We start from the raw sequence: 22,026 nt of genomic DNA on the forward strand, positions 1-22,026 counted from the left end.
TAACTTCTCAACTATGGAATAATCTACCCACAAATCTTCTTTACTTACATTAAAATCACATTTGAAATGTCACTTCCTGACTATTTGCATTTTTCCTTTCTCCCCCCTCTTTCCTTCACTTTTAAACAACCCTCTCTTCAAAGTACAGTGTAGATATTCAGTCAATTTTTATTTCTTTAAAAAAATATGTATACACAGTTCATCGACGTTTTATTATATAAATGAAAATATTTTAATATACATGCAACATATTCTTATACCACTCATTTTCTCAAATTCTCAATCTCAAATAGTTTGGAAAGGTAGGAAGAAATTGCTCTCAGGCAATATGCCAGCCCTTATTATATGTATGTAAACTGTATAAGTATTTAAAGTGTTTAAACAAATAAATATATGTTTGTATGCCTACACTGTATTATATAACAAATACAATTATTCAAACTCGTAATTTATACATTGTATAAAACACTGTCCATACTCAGAAATGGGCCCACGTTCGCACACATGTTTTTATCTTAATAATAATTATAGGTTACATTATGTGCTCGTACCTTAATAGTGTGGAGTTTTTTCAAATTGATAAGCGTGTCAATTTACGAATGGTTCAGAGAGTTTTAATAAATTAATATCAAAGCATAAGATTAACTAATTAAATTATGTAGGCGTATTGTTTTAACCACCTGAACCTAAATATGCAGTCAAACTTACGAGTAAATTTCACTGAAATATATATTGGTTACATATTTTATTATTAACATTTTTTTTACTTACATTATTCAATAATTTATATTTTCTATTTTCATGTTTAACGCTTTGCACGTTCATGTTATATTTTTTATGATATTTTAGTCAATAAGTTTAATCTACCTAAAGCTTTGCTCAGAGACATCCCCCCTTTATTTTTTTATTTTTTTTATTTACGTTTAACATTACACTTTTTTTTTAAATATGAATACCTCACGGCACAACCCGTGTAGCACCGATATTGTTAAATCTTTTTAAAGAGCGTACTGAGCTCTCAAGGACAAAAACCATTTTCAAGAGAGTAGTTAAGGACTGGATTTTCCTTAGTGGATTTGAGTGGGAAACTCCTTGATGATTTTCCGAATGTTTAAGTTTACTGTGTATATATATATGTATATATATATTAAATTATTATTGTTTTTCTGACCCTATATAATATTTGTGATGATATACTCATGTGTCGTGTACTAATTGCTCGTCCCAACTCAAGACAGGACTTTTAGTCCCACGGAGTTGGGACTTATGCCTCAAGTAATGTGAATTAAACAACCTATGTATAAGTAAAACAATAAATAAAAAGAAAAAAGTATTAAATTTAATTTACTACAAGTATCCCTTTTCTTTATAAAATAGGTACTTTTAGGTTTTTAGTGGGTTTTTCCTTTTACTGCTTATTTCAATATTCATGTTAAAATTATATTCGTTTAGTTATGTGTACACTATTACACCTAACATTAATTTTAGGGTATTCTTGTATATGCAATGTTTGTGTACGAATTGCTATCCATTGCCTTTTCAGGTTTTGTTGTTTCTATACTATCTCATTACATTTTTTAAACATGTAACTTGTTTTTGACATGTATTTTCATGTCTTGGTAGAAGGAAGAAAAGAAGGTCTCAATAAAGAAAAAAACATAAATAATAATACAGTTTAGAGATCCTAAATTTTATTTTCGCTGTCATCACCAAACCCAAGGCTTAATAGATCAGCATTTTTTTTATATGTTATAATCAGTGAACGTTGATGTTAGCTTTTAGTACCATGTGACATATTAGGACATTAATTTTAAATTTTAGTGCAACTGCTTTTACTATGGTGAAGGTATAGATATAGTGCGATTTGTATTTTATCCTGACGAATCCGGTAGACATAGAAAAGTCGGTAAGTCGTTACAAGTAATTCCTAACATTTATTAAAAATCTTAAACCTTTATTCACTTATGTATTTGTATCAGTAAGTGGTACCAATATAACAAGTTCTCTGCTATCTGGGGGCATTTTTAAGAAGCAGGTGTGCTCAATAATTATTTCGTTTAAATTTACTGACCTAAATATTATCATTCCTTTCTTATATTAGTGGTAAGATCTCAAGTAGAACTGGTTAAAAATAAACACAGAAGTAGCGTCATTATGAAAAAGTATAAATTAATGTTTCAATTATTTTACACTAATATGTATAAATTTATTAAACGCTGCTTTAAATATGCTCAGGCTCATTAGGAAATACATAAAATATCATTGAAAATTAAAAAAAAATTGTTTTGTGAACCATTTTATTCATCATCATCAGCATCATAGTTACAGTCCATCCAAATGTTAAATAACCCTCGCTGTATGTGTGCGTACCAATAAGTTTTCACATAAATCATTCTGCCTACTAACAAAAACGAACGTTGTGTGTTTACTTGGTTCACCCACAGGCACTAATACATAAACATAGAGTTTGGTAATGTATTTAAAATAAATTACTTCTATTGGATTTAATTCTACTTTTTTTTAACAAGAGTGTATAATATAAATTATCTGCAAACACAATAAAAAAAAGTATAAATTTTACAGTCTACACTCACTTCGAAGGTTGCGAAAATTTATGCTCACTCGTACAAGCATTACTACTACCCATTTTAGATTACGCTGATGTTTCCATGACTGATTTAAGCTGTGAGCAACTTGATAAACTTGAACGACTTTAGAGTACGTGCATAAGGTGTATTTTTGGTCTTAGGAAATATGACCACATTTCTGATTATCGTAGGCAACTGAAATGGCTCAAAATTAGACCGCGGAGAAACTATCACTCCCTCACTTCTGTTTACTATACTTCATAGTCCTAACGCTCCTATATACTTCAGTGAAAAATTTCAACGCTAATCAGTTTATGGTTTACCTCTTTGTTCTAATTATTGAAGCACCCTCTTAATACCCGTCCACAATTCATCTTTTTCTCTAACTCATATAGTGTCCATGCCGCTCGACTGTGGAATCATCTCCCATCCACCATTAAAAATTTTACTACAGTATCTCTGTTTAAATCACGTCTGAAGAAACATCTCCTTTCTCTTCCTTAATCTCTCCTCCTTTCCTCTTTATTTCTTTTTCCCATTGAGTAATAGTATCGATTTAAAGTAATTTATATACAAATACAATTGTTTCTATGATTGTATATCTTTGGTTATTTTATTTTCTATTGAATATGTTTTGCAACCTTAATTATAAAAATAAATATTTTATTTTATCGGTTGGTTGGAAGAATTTGCTATTTGGCAATAAGCCCGCCAATAAAACATTAACAAAGGTTTATTAAACATTCGAACGAATTGTATAGGACATACCAATTTAACACAAATTTTATTATACTTATTAAAATATGTTTGGCAAGCGTTTTATATGTACAAGGTGTTTTTTAAGCTTTAAAATAAAAGAAGCAAATGACTCAAGCTATGGTCCCGTGGCTGGTGTTGCAGAATCGCGGATCAGGGGTCCGAGGTTCGAACACTACTTTTCCCCGGCTTGCCGGTTGAGTTTCGATAAAAATATATTATGTTCGTAAATATCAACGCGCCAATTTTTATCAAAAATGACCGGGCAGCGTCACAGCTCAAAACACGCTACAGCATTCCTTCCGTGCGCCATTAACGTAGACTTGTTATTAGAACAGATTTGACATGGGTACCTACAATTCATTGAATGTTCGTTTCGAATTAGGATTTATTTTATAAACTTTTTATTTTACAATATTATTAATTTTACTTGGGTGTGGGTACAATCAAGGAAAGTAGATATATTTAATTTATACTAGATTAAATGCCGTTTTTAAATACAGAATGAAATTATTTAAAGCTGTATGTTTCAAAATATTTTTGAATGAATAATATTACTAATTATTTTCAATTTTATTTAACGCTGATTTTCTTTTAAAACGGGAATCCTGCATAAGAATTAACATTGGGAGAGTTCTCTTTGTACATTCGCATGTTAAGTGTGTGAACTTTGTAGAAGCTGTACAATATGTTTACAAACGACTGCGAAAGCATGTAATTTACTATAATGCATCGACCTCTTTACCACGTAACTGAGTATCCACTGCAAAGGTACGATGTAGTGAAGATTCAACAAGTTCCTATGTGATTTTATCAAATTTGTATAATATATTAAGCAGTTCTTATAGTTTAAATATACAGCGTGTTCTTTTAACCCTGTCACATCCTAAACCACGATGGTCAGTATGAGCAAGAAGACATATAAGCATATTTAAAAAAATATTTAGAACAAAGATTTTTTTTTAAAATAATATATTTAAAAAAACAAATGGTTGCTTACTTCTGCAGGGGAGAAGTGAGGGGAGCGCAGCGCAGCGTCACACTCCCCCCTTCCTCCTCCTCGTTTCACCCCTTTTTTAAAAAAAAATATTCGTTCTAAAAAAATATTTTAATGTGCCAATATGTCTTCTTGCTCATACTGATCATCGTGGCTTCGGATGTGACAGGATTTAAAGAACACCCTGTATATCTTAATATCAATCAACACGTCCCAATATAATTGAATATAACAAAACAATTATTCAAGTATGCAAAATCCAGGCTAATGAAATCGACAGATCTATCGAAAGCCATTTACGAAATCGAGGTAAGAATGCTTATTTAAATAAAACATCGTATGTTATTGTCATTGCGCGTAAAAACGAGTAATTAAGTCATTGCAAAGAATTTTGATAATGATAAAAAAAATGTTAAATAAATCATGATTCTTCATAAAAATGGTTTGCGTGGAAGAAGCGGGGACCATAAAGCAACTTATAATGACCATTTTGCTGAATTGGTAGCGCCTATTTAGCTTGGTTTTTTTGGTACCACTTGTTCTAAGAACGGTGTGTTTAATAACAGTGACGATTTCTCGACGAGATCGGGAGTCGTTTCGAAGTATAGTATTTCAGCGTCAATCGAATCTGCTCACCTGTAATCAGCCATGTCTTCGTGGACGATTCTCGAGGAAGCAGGTCTGGATTGGCGCCAATTCCCCCCGCGCTCCTTCGCCTCTGCCTTGTCTCGGCCTGTTTCGCAAAAGAAGAAAGTCACAGTTGCTCGAACACCGGTGGTTCCCGTTACACAACTGAACGAAAATAGTTCGCGGGCTCTATCCCCGGCTCACTCATCCACAGTAATCACAGCTCGCTATTAATAACACGGTAGAAATGTGCAACAACTTTAGTGTTCGGAGTGTGATTGTTTGCAACACGCACTTGTCAAACTGAGGCTTTTCCAATATTTCTCGCACACCTGCAAACGTAAATTCATATCGAATTAATTCCCATTTGATCAAATCATTTTAAACCTAACCTAATGTCTAGTATAAAAAAATATATTCAAATAGAAAGAACAATCTAAAAAAAAATCTAAAAATTTAAGAATTTTTAAATGCATTTAGGAACACAATAGAAGTACATTAAAAATAAACCATTTTAAGCACAAGAAGCATAATTTTAGATTCTTGTGATAAATCGTCTTATATTTCGTAAGTGAGATGACAAAATGTTAAATCTGTCACTTTTTAAAAATATTCATGATGGCGGCCTCCGTGGTGTAGTGGTCGAGACGCTTGACTCACACACGGATGGTTCTGGGTTAAATTTCCAGTAAGAACTTAAAAAATTCATAATTAGATTTTTCTCAAGCCTGGGTTTTCTGTGATGTAATTCACCACTGTAATTGGGCCTCCTGTCCTGTTGTGGTGCAAAAAAATAAAATGATATCCTTTCAAATGAAAAAAACGACATATATTATCTTTCAGAAGCTTCTTTCGAAATGCTCACATTAAAGTATGAGGTTGACCTGTTATTTTCGCGCTTTGAGCTATGTGACAGAATAAATAATTTGCTCGTCCAGTACAGTTTAGAAAATGACAGATATACTCTTTTGTTATCTCACTATCGATTTCACACAATTATCAATAGAGGTGCGAAAGTACTGCACGTTCCACACATTTGACGATTATCACAAAACCAAAACGAATTTATCGTTCACGTTTCACTAAACTGCGTTATATGAAATATCCGATTATTTTTTATGCATTACTCCGATTGAATTTAAATAAAACAATTAAAAAATATATTAAACATGCGAAAAAATTAACAATCAAGCAGATGCTGTAAATTTTCAATCCAGGCTTAATACTACGCACTACTCGCACCAGTAAGAGAACAATGCACGATTATTATACGTAAATATGTAATGAAAGGTTCGTACAATCGCACTTCGCGTTGGCTCTGGGCACAGCGAGGTAACTCGTCGTCCGTTTGGCCGTAAATTTGACGAGCGCGGAAGGACGCAGCGTCGCACACGGCACGCATCGGTACACACACGATACTCGACGCGAATCCTTGCAAGCCTTCGCGTCTCAGTTAGAACTAGCGTCCGATACAGGGAATGGGCCTAACGAAAGTGGCCAAATGACTCCGAATGCCAATGTGTCGACTACTAATAATAACGTCCCACACTAAATAAGATGGGTCAGCTTGTATTTACTGGCGTGTTAATGTTTAATATAGCACCCGCCTGGGATAGGGTTACCAATTACGACGATTTTTTGCCATTTTTGACGACAATACCGCAAATTTATAAAACATTTTAATCAATAATATCGAAAATTATTTCAACAGCGAGGAAAAATATTTTTGAGAAGAGGATATGCAAGTCTAGGCATTTACGACATGTCATTGGTTGGTTTAAGTGGTCACTTTAAATACTGTGTAACATTCACCATTCTGCCTATGTTTGAACATCCGCATTTCCTCAACTGTTTCAAGAACTGAAGAGATAAAAAAAACAGGAAGCAGTGATAAATTTAAAATTAATTTGAAAAAATATGTTATTAAAAAATTATATTAGTTCTTAAGATGTGATGAACTAACTGAATAAAGCATAAACCAACCTTTATTGATGTGGGTGAAATTCATCTGGCTAAATTATATCACCTCAGTAGCCTAATGGCAATGCCTGAAAAAACTTTTTAGTGTTAATGCTTCTTTTTATATCAGTCAGTTTCAATCAACAATATTTCGAGTATGTCCAAATGACTGTAGACAACGTTCCAAATGATTCACACTCTGGAGAGTCATCTCAGAGAACAGTTGTTCCAATACATGAAGGTGCTGGATATGAGACAACTGTGCCTAAAAGAAGCACTTACACACTTCTGGTCGAACAATAAGGAGAGGTCTCAGCAAAATGTCCGTACGATGTTTCCCCAGAGTATGAATTATGTCATACCCAAAACCTGTACGACTTTTGCTTGGAGACATCTCTCATTTATCGCACCGAGAGTGTTCAATATTTTGAAAGAGCGTATTAAGCTTTCAAGGACAAAAACTATTTTCAAGAAAGCAGTTAAGGACTGGATTTTCCTTAGTGGGAGGGATTTGAGTAGAAAACTCCTTGATGATTTTCTTAATGTTTGAGTATACTGTTTACCATATTAATGTGCCATATAAATAAGTCATTTTTTTAAAAATATTTTTTATGTCTCTGATCCTATATTTGTGGTGATTTACTCATTTGTCTGTGACAACTAACTGCTAGTCCTATCTCAACATAGGACTTTAAGTCACATGAAGTTGGGACTTATGTATCAAATAATATACAATAAACTTATGTATGTAAATAAATAAACAAAATAAAAATCTAGACTTCCATATTCCCTTCTCTAAAATGATTTCCCACAATTTTAATAAATGTCAGTATTGATGACTCCCTAGGAAGTCAAATTTAGCCTTGTTGACAAACATTTTGATATTCTCAAAATATTGTTAATTTAAAAAAAATTGTTGAAATAGTAACTCCATTTTTTTAAACACTTATTATTTTATAAATTGTGATGTATTTTCAGTCAATTTTCCAAAGCTCTGTTGTAACTTTCATATTCAAAAATATACTCCACGTAAATTGGAATAACCCTGTTTGCTGCTAATAATGTTTAAGCTAACATATGACAAAGAAAGGGTTTGATGGTATAAAAGTATACATATAATGTTCCATATTTTTTTTATGCGGTTATCATACAAAATCGGTTGTGGTCCCGAGTCTAGTGTTGCCCACTCAACGGCTCAAAGTTCAGAGGTTCGAACCCCACTCTACCCCGACTTGATTTCCATTGTCTATTAGTGAATTATTTACAACTCGTTGAAAATGGCCACCAAAATTTAAATATTTGAGTAAATTATAAAAACGCTTATATTTATATATGTTTTTTTCTTTGGTTAGTTTCGTGGTGTAATGGTCAGCGCGTTTGCCTACCATGCAAGAGGTCTATTCCCATTCGATTCCCGACATGGTTGATATAACAGAATCGATCGAGATATGCTGCGATTGGTGAACCAATCGAGTGCCCTATGCACCATTAGGTGCAGAAAGAGAATAAAGATGATATGCATTTTTTATAAATGAAATTAAGTTTTTTTAAACACAATATACAGACATTTTACATACATATGAAATAGCGCGGGGACATTCCCTTAGGGCAATTTCTTCCTACCTACCCAAACCGTTAAAAATATTTCAAATCCAAAAATTTGTAATAACTTTTCACATCGAAGACATACAACAACAGTATAAGACCTATACAATACTGTACATTCTCGTACATAAGTCCTATGCATTTGGACTTGTCCTAAGTCCGAAAAAAATGTTTGGAATCAGGAAATTATTTCGTTTATTTACACCCCAATGGTTCAGTAGCTTTTTTTATTTTTTATCTGTTAAACTAAGCCAAAAAAAATATTTTTTTCTACGTATCGTATTATCAGCGCTATTATTTTTCTGAAATAACTCTGCGTGTGACGTCAGAGGTTGTTCTGTGTTAGTTTTTCGCATTGGTTCGTTTTCGGGAAGCCATCTAGATATTCATCATAGCTCTCATATCATCGGATGGTTCATATGAACCAGTGACGTCAATCAAAGTAGTACGTTTTTGTTGAAATATTTTTTATTATTTTTTTGTACATTTTCAAGAAACTTTGCGATACAATTTAAAGCTCTCATTTTTACCGCGCGTAAGAAAACATTTTTGTATCCAATTTCTCGTAGGGCTGAAGTTCCTCATTAAACAGAAAACAAAATACAAATCACAGTACTAGAAACTACTGCGGCCTCCGTGGTGTAGTGGTCAAGACGCTTGACTCACGCTCGGAAGGTTCCGGGTTCGATTCCCGGTGAGAACACAAAAATCAAAATGAAGTTTTCTCAAACCTGGGTGTTCTGTGATGTAATTCACCACTGTAATTCACCACTGTAATAACACTGTGGTGCAAAAATAAATGAAAATGAAAAACTGCCAATTATTTAGTATTAATTGTGAAAATACTAAAAACGACTTTAATGGGATCGAAAATGTGTAATTTGTCTGTCAATTGTCTTTTGTATACTGATGATACCGTGCATCTTGCTAACAGCAAAGAGATCCTGCAATTTTTGGTAACAAAAGTCTACGATGTATGCAAGGAAAGCGATTTGCGGATGAATGTTGATGAATCGAAAGTAATGGTTTTTGAAAAGGATGAAAATATAACTAAATGTGAGATCAGTGTGAACGGAGATATTCTGAAACATGTAGAAGAATTTGTATATCGGGGGAGTATGTTTACCCTAGTAAATAGTTGGTGGAAAGACAGAAAGATATTGTAAGGAGAGTGAACAGGGTGAACGGTGCACTTAAATCTACCTTAGCAAACAAATGTTTGTCGCAAGAGCAAAACTAGCAATTCACAATAGATTTCTGGTGCCGACCCTTATGTACGTACCGGAGCGATATATGGAATTGGAAAATGAATTATGAAAGTAGGCAGAATGCTTTCAAAATACGATCTCTCGGACGAATGTATGAGATCGATAACGATCCATGACAGGTGCACAAATGTCGAGATCCGTGCATTACGTAAAGCTGAGACTAGCATAATCGACAAAATTGAGAAAGAAGTATGGCGTTGGTTTGGACATGTAGAGCGAATGGGCAGCGAAGGAATGGCCAACAAGACTAACGATGTGAATTTTGATGGATATAGGAAATGAGGAAGACTGAGAAAGGGATGGCATGACCAAATCCAACAAATACTTGAAAATGAACATGTTAAAATCCGGAATAATTGTCGTAAAATTTTATGTTTTTTTTTTTCACTATAAGGTAATTATAAAATGTATTTTTTCCAAATGGTTTCTGTATTTTATTCCGGTATTTTAATTTATTACATTTTTTTAAACATATTTACGAGCTAAAATTATTTGAATTTGAATTTCTTTTCATTTCTTCTCACAACTTAACCACTTTTTTTAGATTTATTTACATATTTCACATAATACTTTTTGTTTTTTCTCTTAAATATGAACACTTCACTGAGTATAACCCGTGTCAAGGTACCTAATTACATTATTTATTTATATTATGTTCTAGTTACAGTAGTTGGTATTTATATTAATCTATGCGCGCATACATACATACACATAAATGTATGCATGCATTTATGCATACATGTAGTTTGAGAAATAGCTTTTTTTTATATATATATTTGGACCCTTGTATTTAGTAGCCTTACGTATCATGTACAAGGCTAAGGTACTCGGAAAAAATCGTTTTTGTTTGTCTTGGAAATGGGATGTTCGATCACTGATTTTGGTTTATTACCTTTATGAGTCCAATCACCATTGTTGCAAAGTTCAAGATCAATGGCGCGTGATAACTACTTTTAACTACAGTGTGGATATCTGTTAAGGATATTCCATCTTTCCTGCATTCTGCTTCAAGATTATGTCGCGACCTAAAAAATGGGCACTGATAACAGATGTTCGATACTCTGTGAAGAAATATCATCGCATGGACAATAGTCATCATTCCTTAGCTCCGTGTCCGGTAAAAAATTGGGTTGTTTCGAAGTTTGCTGCATCAGCCAGCGTTGGGAAAAACATTTTAGTGATTTTACCTGTAGAAGAAGCGCGGTAATGATCCTCCCAACGCTGCTGTAGATTTTCAAGTAACTTTGCCGTACAACTTAATGCTCTAATTTTTAGAAAACAATTTTTGTATCCAATTTTCCGTAGTGCTGAAGTTCCTCATTGCCCTTCGAGGCTGACGATGCATTTGTTTTTGTGTACTAGTTAATGGTTTGGGAACTGCCATGACGTCACAATCAGAGCGTGGGATGAATGTTAGTTTATATTCGTCTTTCTTACGAGAACTTTATTATTGCTGAAATAGAATCGTGACTCTACTGTTACAAATACGTCTGATAATCTCATATTCCAAGGATAATGCTGGTCATTTCAATGTCTGGCTTAATATTTTCGTATTAATTACGATAGCGAACTCAAAATTTTGTGCATAACAATAATTATTCAACAATATTTTGAGTATATAAATACTGGCTAGATTTCCTCCATAAGGAGTTATTCATATTTATATTTGTTGCAACAGAGAGGGATAACATTTTTAAGAAGGGAATACGGAAGTCTAGACATTAACAAGGCTTATGACCTGTCATTGGCTGGTTTAAGTGGCCACTTCATACACCGTGTTACATTCACCATTCTGCCTATGTTTGAGCATCCACATTTCCTCAACTCTTCCATCTGTTGACTTTTGTAAAGAAAAAGAGTTTAAACCTTTATCATGTTGGTGAGATTGATCCGGCTGAACCAAGTCACCTACTAGGCAACACCTAAAATCTATTTTTCTATTTTTGTACTTGCCATACCAGTTCGTTTAATAAACAATGTTTTGAGCATGTCAAAATGCTTGTACACGGGCTAGGTTTCCTCCCTAGAGAGGAATTCGTTGCAACATATATGGAAAACTCCCTGGGAAATCTAGTCTGTCTATAAGCATTTGGACATACTCTCCTGTTTTCCTTTACTTATATTCCCTTCTTTCCGTTGAAGACTCGTTTCGATCGTTTTGAAACTAGAATTACATGAATAATACCATATATTTTATTTATTGATTGAAAAAACCGGCCTTTTTACAATAACCCCACTTATGAACAAATATGTAAGTCAAAAATTAAAATAAAAGGTTTTCTTTTAAAAATTCGTTTTTGGATATTTAATCAATGTACGTAAGCTTATGTCCACTGACCATTTTCACACGTATACACATTCCTACCTCATGTAAGGGCATATTTTTCTAGTAGCGCGTGTCCAACGACTTTATCTGCTCGGCGAAATTTATATTCTCTTTGTTCAATAATTTTATTAGCCAGCGCCATACTTTGTCAGCTCCCAACCTTTTTCTGTCACATGTTTGATAAAAACCCTTTTTTACAAATGCCTAAAAGCCCTTAGGGCAGCTCTATTGAGATTTCAGAATGGGACGGGAATTATAAGCTCGACAAGCTCTGTTTTTCAACTGTCGTTTAATTAAAATAAATACAAGACGTCCACCTCTTTCCCGAAACTTTTTATAATGACTTGTGCCTTTCTTTGGTTTCACATACTCACTCTCATTTTTTTTAAACTGTATTTTGGAAAATTTAATATTTTATTACAATCAAAACGCAAAAATAACCAGGCATAGGAACTTAAAAGCATTCATTGTATTACTCACTGCAGCATTATCAATTTGTGATCAATTAAATACACATTGTTAGTACAATCAAGTTACTCTAGTTTTCTTGCATGACAATGAAATAATACTGTGTTAGTTTCAAATTGAAACCTAGTCCATATGTCCCAGATCTTTAAAAAGACAGTACGTCTGAGAATTAAACGCTTTCTTTTGTAATGAAAACCTTGTTCTTAAATCAAGTCATTATTTTTAATCCTGCTACGCCCTAAAATAGGCTGTTTAAAAATTACAAAATGTTTTAGATCAGTCCAGATGATAAAGGCTTTGGCGCGGTCTGAATTGTCATTTAAAAGTACCATTGGCATAAACAAAACAACTCAGCCCCATTAGTATCTTAAAGGTTATGAAAAATTTACGATGTTTTACCGTAATTAAATTGATTTTTTAAGGGGATGAATTTTCTTCACTTGATTTCTTTTTTTAGAATGTTTTCCTGGGAGTAGCCAACAATTAAAAAAAACTTGTCCTTGATTCTGGTTCTATTTCACATATATGTATTCTTCAACCTCTTTGACACACGCTAATTTAGTAGTTGGCTCGTTCGCCTACCATGATTGAGGTCCTAAGTTCGATTCCGATTTATAAGGTGGTTCTGCACTGCAATACTTCATTTTATAATTTGCACTAGTATTTAGAAAAGAAATATTTTTTTGTTAAATTAAATTATGTAAATAAATGCCTTGACACGGATTGTATTAAGTGAAGAAGAAAAAAAAAGAAGTAGAAGAAGAATAAAGTTTTATGTATAAAAATTAAAAAATATGTTGTAAAACATCACATTTTTTTTTTTTTTTTTTTATTTATTAATAAAACATATAAGACATGAATATCATGATATTATATTCCCAGGAGTTGTACGAGAAAACTCATTTGGGACGGTACATAAAAAAAAAGTACATTTCTTGTAACAATACATAGTATACATTTAAACAATAAAAATTTTGTGCATTTGTTTATTTTTGTCCTTCAACTGATACCTGAAGCGTAAGAATAATAACTTTACCTTCCTTTAACAGATGATATTGATATTATTTTGCTTTCTTGCGCTAAGAAAATGGTGAATCCTTTCTAAAAACAGCCAAAAACAGATCATTAGCTCTTTTTGTAAATGTTTTTCCTCTCTGTTGCAATAAATTTTAATAAAATGAAGGTCATTAGCAAAGAAAAAAAATAGTTTCAGCTTATAACAATAAAATGCTGATTCAGTTTTATATTATTTACGTCGTTGGTGCAGAAATGTCACTCCCAGCATTTTTTTTAACAAGTCTTTCAGTCAGTTTGAATTGAAAAACGGGATCCAGTAATGCCAACGAAATAAATCTGCGCGCGCAACTTTCGCGGTATTTTTCCTCCAGCTGACGTGTGTTAGTTATATTTAATCATAAGAAATGTTCTTCGAATTTATATACATACCACTCTCTTCAATTCTATAATACAACGTTCTCAGCTCTACAGAATTAAATTTATTGGCTCATCGAAAGCAAGAGAAGCACATGTAAACATAGATAATTTTTATATATTTCAAGTGTTTTCCACTCGATAAAAAATATATACAACCAAAGTTGTTACTGTTCCACTCATTCGTGTATAATTACGAGTATAATCTTTGTTGTATTTTATTCTACTGACAGCTACTATTTTATTTTAAATGCATCAAAACATTTAACACATACTTCTCTATAAATCAGTACCTCTAAACCACTATAATTTTCAATTGTACGTCAATCAATTTCAAGGTAACTATTCCTTACCTCTGAACTCAAACCGGTCAAATTATAATTGAAAATAAGAGTGGCCAATGCAAATTCACAAACATTTTTTTATTTCGTTTATTTATTCATTTAAATTTACATTTATTTACAATTTATTCACTTATCGTGAAATTTGAGGCTGTGCCCGTGATAAGCCATCATAATTAACAAGAAGAATAAATGCCTAGTAAAAGAAATTAAATTCAAATAACATATGATAAAATAGAGAAACAATACAGAAAAAAATAAAGGATACGAATAAAACAATAAAGAAAACAATCCAAAAAATATTATTAAATTATAATATAATATTCAAAAGAGTTATTTAATATAATATTTAACGACCGTATCACGAGTAAACAACAAATAGAAGAGGGTGAAAATAAAATTATAAAAAATAATACTTTTTACATTGATACACATAATTTTAATTTTAAAATTAATTTAGTTTGTAAGAATATATATTTCGTATCTTAAACGATTTTTATGTATTTTTTTAAATGTTTGACTATCACTCTATTGACCATTGGACAGTTCAGGGAAATAAAATACTGAACTTCAAGTGAAAGAGATAGACCCTGAAAATGTCTTTAAAAAAAAACGTCATCAGGTTATAATCTGCAGTTAAATAAAACGCGATCTGCAGTCGTATCTTTATCTCCACATTCTCATAAAGCAGAGGTCACTACTTGAAGTCTTTTAAGGTGTGATGCCAACACCGTATAGCCAATTCTCAATCAACGGATAAGGGACACATCATTTGGATACTTTGAGGTTACGGGAACCAGGATATTTCAGGGGACACTGGCTTGATGGATTTGTAGTGTAATCCAGCCTAAATCATCACTGCACTGTATTGATTTACAAGCTGCTGCATTCGAGTAACTGGTGAATGTAACGAATAAAAAAAGGCTAGAGTCTTTCGAGATGTGGTACTACTGAAAAATATTAGAAATTTTCTGTAGAATCGAAGAAGGGAGGCACCTTATCAAAACCATCTCAGAGAGGCGAGCCCAATGAATCGGCCACATTATGCGCCATGAAGGTCTCCTGCATGACATAACAGAACGGAATGGCTGAGGGGACAAATTACAGAGGGCGCCTCCGAGGGGAGTATTTGGAGCAAGTGTGCGAGGATTTCAACTGCGTCTCATATGTCGAGCTGAAGAGGGCTGCAGAGAATAGAGACCAATGGAGGACGAGATTCAGGACTTAGCTGCAAACCAATCTCCAGGATTGAGACTGCGAAGAAGACGTTATGAATAATTAGTTATAGGCCCTGCATTCCGTATATATATGCCGTACAATAAATAAATAATAAGCTGTGCGACCGACACTAGTGTTCTGTATTTAAGTGTACATATATTTTCATATTTTTAAAGTGGTTATAACATTACTTATTTTCCATTATGTTTTATATTTATGTGACAATTTATGCAATTAATTACGAGGAAAAATCCATTTGACTTTGTCAATATGTAACTTGGGATTTAATAATAAACAACTTAAGCGTTCCTTGATTAAACGCGATATAATTATTATTATTAATTAAATGTAAGGATTTTTATAGTAACGTAAAATTTATACACATAAATTGGTATTGATTTATATTGGTATTATTTATTTGTTTTTATATTGGTTTCCGTTGTCCTCTTCGCTATACTAGATTAAATTCCCTTTTTTATGTACCAACTTGTAAAAACAATTATACCTCGAATTCATTCATTAGACATACCTGTAGAAATTATAACGGACTCAGTATTGGTGTAGACATTTTTAACTGCACGTTGCATTTGTAGAGAAAATTTCTTCATGGGGTCGATTATTTGGGATAGTTGCTGAATGTGCATCTTGAGTGGTTTATGCTATGTATATGTGCCGCATGTAATGTATATGTTTGTGTATGTTTTATATGTGCGTTCATGTGTGTGCGTGGATGGCTCGGAGTGTACATTCGGTATTTTTATTTATTTAAATTTATTACCTCCATGGAAAACGCAAATGTCAACAATTATTCTTTTTTCACTTAAAATTCATTTTTATTTTTTATTTTTTTGTCACATTTAATGTTTATATTTTTTTAATTTATGAAAACTTAATTGGTCTTTTTATGTTGAAAAATTGTTGTTTTTAATACTTATTTTGTATGACTGTATGTTTTCTGAATAAAATAAAATAAAATAAAATAAGAGTTTCAAAGAACCAATTTTTTAGTAATGAAATGCTCAAAATAACGATGACTGAGAAATAAAAAAAACAGCAAATATAATTCTATCTATTTTGTGTTATTCTTTAATAGAGAAAAGTCACTTTATTTTACAATTTTAAAGTTATAAAGTAAAAAAAAACTCTCGAGTAAAACAAAAACTTTTTTACTTTACTTCTTAATTCCCGCGAAAACGATCATTGCATTGGCCACGCCCCTAATACGTCACAATTAATGTTAATTTTGAACGTTGTTCGTAAGCGTTTAAATTGTTGTAGAACATCGTCACGAATCTTGACGTCACGAGAGAATTCCCGAAAGTGTTCTTTTACTTTACAAAGATATACCTCCTTAAGCTCCCAATGAAATAAGAATCATTACAGATGGTAGCCTGCTCGACGGCATAGTGGGAGCGGCATACGTTTCTATTGAGGTTGATAAAGAATCACCAGGCAGAACATTTAAATTAGACAATTTCTGCTCAGTTTTTCAGGCTAAACTACTCGCAATACAAGAAGCTCTCGAATGGTTATTAAAAAAACCACCAGAGAGGTGGGTTATTGCAAAAATATTATCAGATTGTCGTTCGGGCGTTCAAGTTATAACTGATACTCGGACGGTAAATTCATTAATTGTAGATATTTAGAGTAAAATCAAGCATATAAAAATCAGAGGGATGATTATTCAAATATGCTGGATAATGCCCTCCTGCCATGCCCTCCTAGGGGAAAATGATGTCAACGCATTATACAATAAAATTAGTGAGAATTTTGCGAATATATATAAGGATAGTTTAGTTTTAGTTTCATATAAGAATAAAACCAGACCTCGCGCTGTTAAAGATTGGATGAATGGTGAAATATTGAATGATATAAAATTTAGAGACGTATTATTTAAGAAATGGAAAAGCTCTCCTGGCAATAAATATTACGAAAAGGAATATAAAAGGTTACGAAACAATCTAAATAAAAAAATTAACAAATTTAAGATCGCACATTACAATATGAAATTTCAAAATTGTTTCAATGATGTTAAAAAGACATGGGACGAATGTAACAGAATATTGGGCAGAAAATCTAAAACAAACTGTGATGAAGTTATTAAAAGGTACTTTGTTAACAATGATGATAACGTTGAAAAGGTCTCGAATGATTTTGCCGAGTATTTCTCTGAAAATGTGTCTCAAATGTTACACATCTGTGACAAGAAAATTGATAAATCAATATCTGAAGAGCTCCCCCACAGTCTATACTTACCTCAAGCTAAACTATTTGAAATCGTTAATATCATAAGGCTAATGAAAAACTCGAAAGCACCAGGAGCTGATCTAATCAGAATGGTTGATATTAAAAAACATATTGATATTCTAGGACCGATTGTAACGCATTTAATAAATAAAATTATATCTCAGGGCGAAATTCCATTGAAATTAAAATGCAGTATAATTAGACCAATATACAAAGGAGGTGATCATTCATTATTAGGAAATTATAGACCTATTAGTATTCTACCTGCTCTTGAAAAGATCTTTGAAAAATATGTATTATTAAAATTAACAAAATATCTCGAACTTTTTGGAATAATTGATATTAACCAACACGGTTTTCAAAAAAAGAAGAGTACTGAAACTCTTCTCCAAAGTTTTGCTAATTATGTTAATAATGAACTAAATAATAGAAAACATGTATTAATATTATTTATTGATTTTTCTAAGGCTTTTGATACTATAGATCATTGTAAACTATTAAAATGTTTAAATATAATCGGAATAAGAGGACCATTACTTAACCTCTTCAAAAACTACCTAACTAATAGAACAATGTCCGTAAGTATCGATAGTGCACAAAGCAGTAATAGAAATATCAAAGCAGGTGTCCCCCAGGGTTCCATATTAGGACCCATATTGTATATAATATATGTATCATTCATTAAAAATATTTTTTCACATGTTAAACACTTTGTTTATGCAGACGATACTGCTCTAGTTGTTTCGCATAGGGATATTAATAAATGTACTGAAATGTTGCAGGATGACTTTAATATTTTACAAATTTGGTGTCATGATGCGGGTCTTTTAATAAATGCCAAAAAAAGTCAATTAATGCATGTTAGATCGCCACACGCCAAAACAAATATGTTACCTTTGTAAAAACTCATAATTTTGAATGCCTTCATAACTCTACCTTTGATAGAGCTTGCTTATGCGATAAATTAAAAATTGTGAATGAATATGTTTATTTAGGTTTAACTATTGATAACTTTTTTAAGTGGAATATTCATGTTATGAAAACATGCAAACGGTTAAGATCTGTAGTTAGTCAACTACACAAATTAAAGTTTTTAGTTCCTCTCTCCACACTAAGATTAGTATATTTGTCTCTGGGAGAATCTATAATAAGATACGGGATCACTGCTTGGGGACATTCTTGTTCAACAAACATTAAATATGTACAAAATGTTCAAAATGCACTTGTCAAATTGATTGCACCCAATTATGTATACAATCAGAGGAACAATACCCCATTTATGTATGATAAATTAAATGTTTTACCAGTTAAGGGTATTTTATGGAGCAAAATTATTATCCAACAGATGTTCAGCTCGATATATAAAAATAAATTAGAACACAGCTATCTAACAAGATTTACATCTGTTGATGGCCTAGTAGTACCAAAATTTAAAAATAAATATGGACAACGTACGTTGGATTATATTGTTCCAAAAGTATTTAATTTGTTGCCACTTGACATGAAAACATGTCATAGTAAAAATAAAATTAAGTTTCTATTACGTAAGTGGTTAGTAGATAAAACGTTCCTATATTGATTTATTATTTATGTAGTATTTATGTAATACATTTTTAAAATTTTTTAATATTCTTTACTTATTATTATTTTTTTACATATATACATTTTTTGAAAAAAAAAAAAAATTATCCCTCATTAATTACATTTTTGTTATTTTCTTGGGTTAACCATTTCTTTTCTTTTATTACTTTCTTACTTTCTTATTTCATTTACAAATGTAAAATGTTAGATCTTAATTTTAATATGTACTTTTAATTTTCTTACTATTTTTTTATATTTTTTTTCTGTAGATATGAATTGAAATTCTAGATTTACTTTACCTTGTTTAATTTATTTTCTTATCTTGTTTTGATTACATTTATGAGCACACACTATTTATATATGTGTCTATTATTTTTTTTTCTTTCTTATATTTAAAATATATTTAAGTAAATTACTATTCTTTAATTTTAATTGTATTATTTTACTCTATTTTCTTACTTAAAAAAAAAAAAATCTTTAAACTATTTTTATGTTTATTATTTTATACGTATACAGTATTATGTCTTTACTCTTCTTATTTGATTATTAATTAAAACTAATGTCTGAGCACCCGATGACAAACTATTATTGAATAGTTTATCGGGACAAAATATATCTTAATACTTTGTTTTCTTTATAATGTGGACATGCTGGTATCGTAGGAAATGAGAAAGCAGATGAACGAGCAAGAGCCGCAACTTATAAAAAAACGGCACCTTTTTTTTCAGAATTTCCGCTTAGCTTTTCTAAACGCTGTATAAAACAAAATACGCAGCAGCGTTGAGAGGATCAGTACCGCGCTTCTTCTACAGGTAAAATCACTAAAATGTTTTTCCCGACGCTGGCTGATGCAGCAAACTTTCGTCGTGATCACCAAAGTACCTTTGAAACGACCCAAATTTTTACCGGACACGGAGCTATGAGAAGTTACCAATATAGGTTTAAATTAAGGAATGATGACTATTGTCCATGCGATGATATTTCTTGACAGAGTATGGATTATCTGTTATTTAAGTGCCCATTTTTCAGTTTAGAACGCCATAATATTGAAGCAGAATGCAGGAAAGATGTAATATCTTGAACAGATATCCAAACTGTCGTTAAAAGGAGTTATCACGCGCCATTGTTCTTGGACTTTGCAACATTGGTGATTGGACTTATACAGGTAATAAACCAAAATCAGTGAGCGAACATCCTATTTCCAAGATAAACAAAAACATTTTTTTCCAAATACCTTAGCCTTGTACATAACACGTAAATACAGGGGTTTAAACATATAAATTTATTTTAATCTTGACGTCACAACTGTCAAGGCCAAACATGTCGCGTTTTTCTATGGACATATTTTTTATAATTTCATTTTTAAAGTTACGCGTGCAAACATTTCTCTGCAATATCCATATTGATTTTGATTTTGAAAATACAATTAATTTTCCTAAATCCTTTTCATATATCATATTTTTATCGGTATTCGTAGTATGTGATATTTTCCTATTGAAGGAATATATTATATATTTAATATATGCATGGGAAATTATATCGACGAATACCTTCAAATAGTATCTTTTCTGGGATGCATATTTGTTGAATTACCTTGTTAAAAAATATTTAAAAATAAATTAATTTAGTTGCTCTATTTAAGACTTGAAAACCTCTAAAACTCACAGCTCAAAGCAACTTGCTTTTTTTATTTTATAACATATTAATGAATACTTGGTGGATTATTGTTCTCGTGTCTTCTAGAAAAAATCAAGTGGATGATCATTATTTAATTAAAGTTATAAACTGGTCAATTTTTCAATTAGCACCTTTCCAGACTGTGTTGAAATGTCTAAGGAACGTTTGAGTCAGGTAGTATTTTTGTACCATAAAACAAACTAAATACAAAAAGATAGCGAAGCGTTGGCAGTCGGCCAACATTAACTGGGTAATTACATCCACAAAATGTTGGAATTTTTATGTTTTGAGAAAAGTCAATGTTTACAGCCTGCCCCGCAGTTATATTTACCCAGAGGTCAAATAGAAAATACAATATGTAAATCCGTATTATACGTTTACAGTTATGGTAATCCTTACTTATGATAATTAATATAATTATTATTTCAGTCAGAGGCCGTCCCGTGCCATCTGTCGTATCTGTAGCACAAACATAATGCAAAAGGTCATTTTTTTAATATGATTTCATCTAGGATCTTCCCATATTATTTTTTATTTGCTTATTCGGGGTATTTGCTTACTTAGATTTGATGCTAATACGAAACCACGAATACAAAATTACTTGCCATATGTGTCGACTCTCTGCCCACGAACGTGTTCATTTTTTAATAATCATTTCGGAGTAACATTCACCATTCTGCCTATGTTTTAACCTCCACATTTCATCAACTCTTCCATCTTTTGACTTTGGTAAAGTAAAAAAGCTTAAACCTTTATCATGTGCGTGAGATTCACCCGGCTGAACCAATTCACCTACTAGGTAATGCCTGAAAAGACTTTTTAATTTTATCATAGGCTGAATGATGAATGTGTCAAGTGGCCGCTTAAACCAGCTAATGACACGTCATAAGCCCTCAAAAATATTTTCCCTGTCTTTTGCAATAAATTTGCATTTTGA

The 22,026-nt window shown here is 31.9% G+C and overlaps 2 protein-coding genes across 2 annotated transcripts in view; both read right to left on the reverse strand.

Moving 5' to 3' along the window:
* Positions 1-6,518, reverse strand: part of LOC148284632 (uncharacterized) — a 39,237-nt gene extending 32,719 nt beyond the window's left edge. The window contains 2 exon segments of the mRNA XM_088237295.1: positions 4,978-5,300; positions 6,267-6,518. Of these exon segments, the coding sequence (XP_088093421.1) occupies positions 4,978-4,991 (14 nt within the window). The 5' untranslated portion in view covers positions 4,992-5,300; positions 6,267-6,518.
* A 7,051-nt stretch (positions 6,519-13,569) lies between these two features.
* Positions 13,570-22,026, reverse strand: part of LOC148284633 (uncharacterized) — a 33,451-nt gene continuing 24,994 nt past the window's right edge. Inside the window, exon 3 of the mRNA XM_088237282.1 lies at positions 13,570-13,695. Within this exon, the coding sequence (XP_088093408.1) occupies positions 13,637-13,695 (59 nt within the window). The 3' untranslated portion in view covers positions 13,570-13,636. The remainder of the gene's footprint in view (positions 13,696-22,026) is intronic.

The sequence above is a fragment of the Micrasema longulum genome, unplaced genomic scaffold (assembly GCF_059751315.1).
Source record: "Micrasema longulum isolate JH-2025_06_02 unplaced genomic scaffold, ASM5975131v1 h1tg000102l, whole genome shotgun sequence".
Classification (NCBI taxonomy): domain Eukaryota; kingdom Metazoa; phylum Arthropoda; class Insecta; order Trichoptera; family Brachycentridae; genus Micrasema; species Micrasema longulum.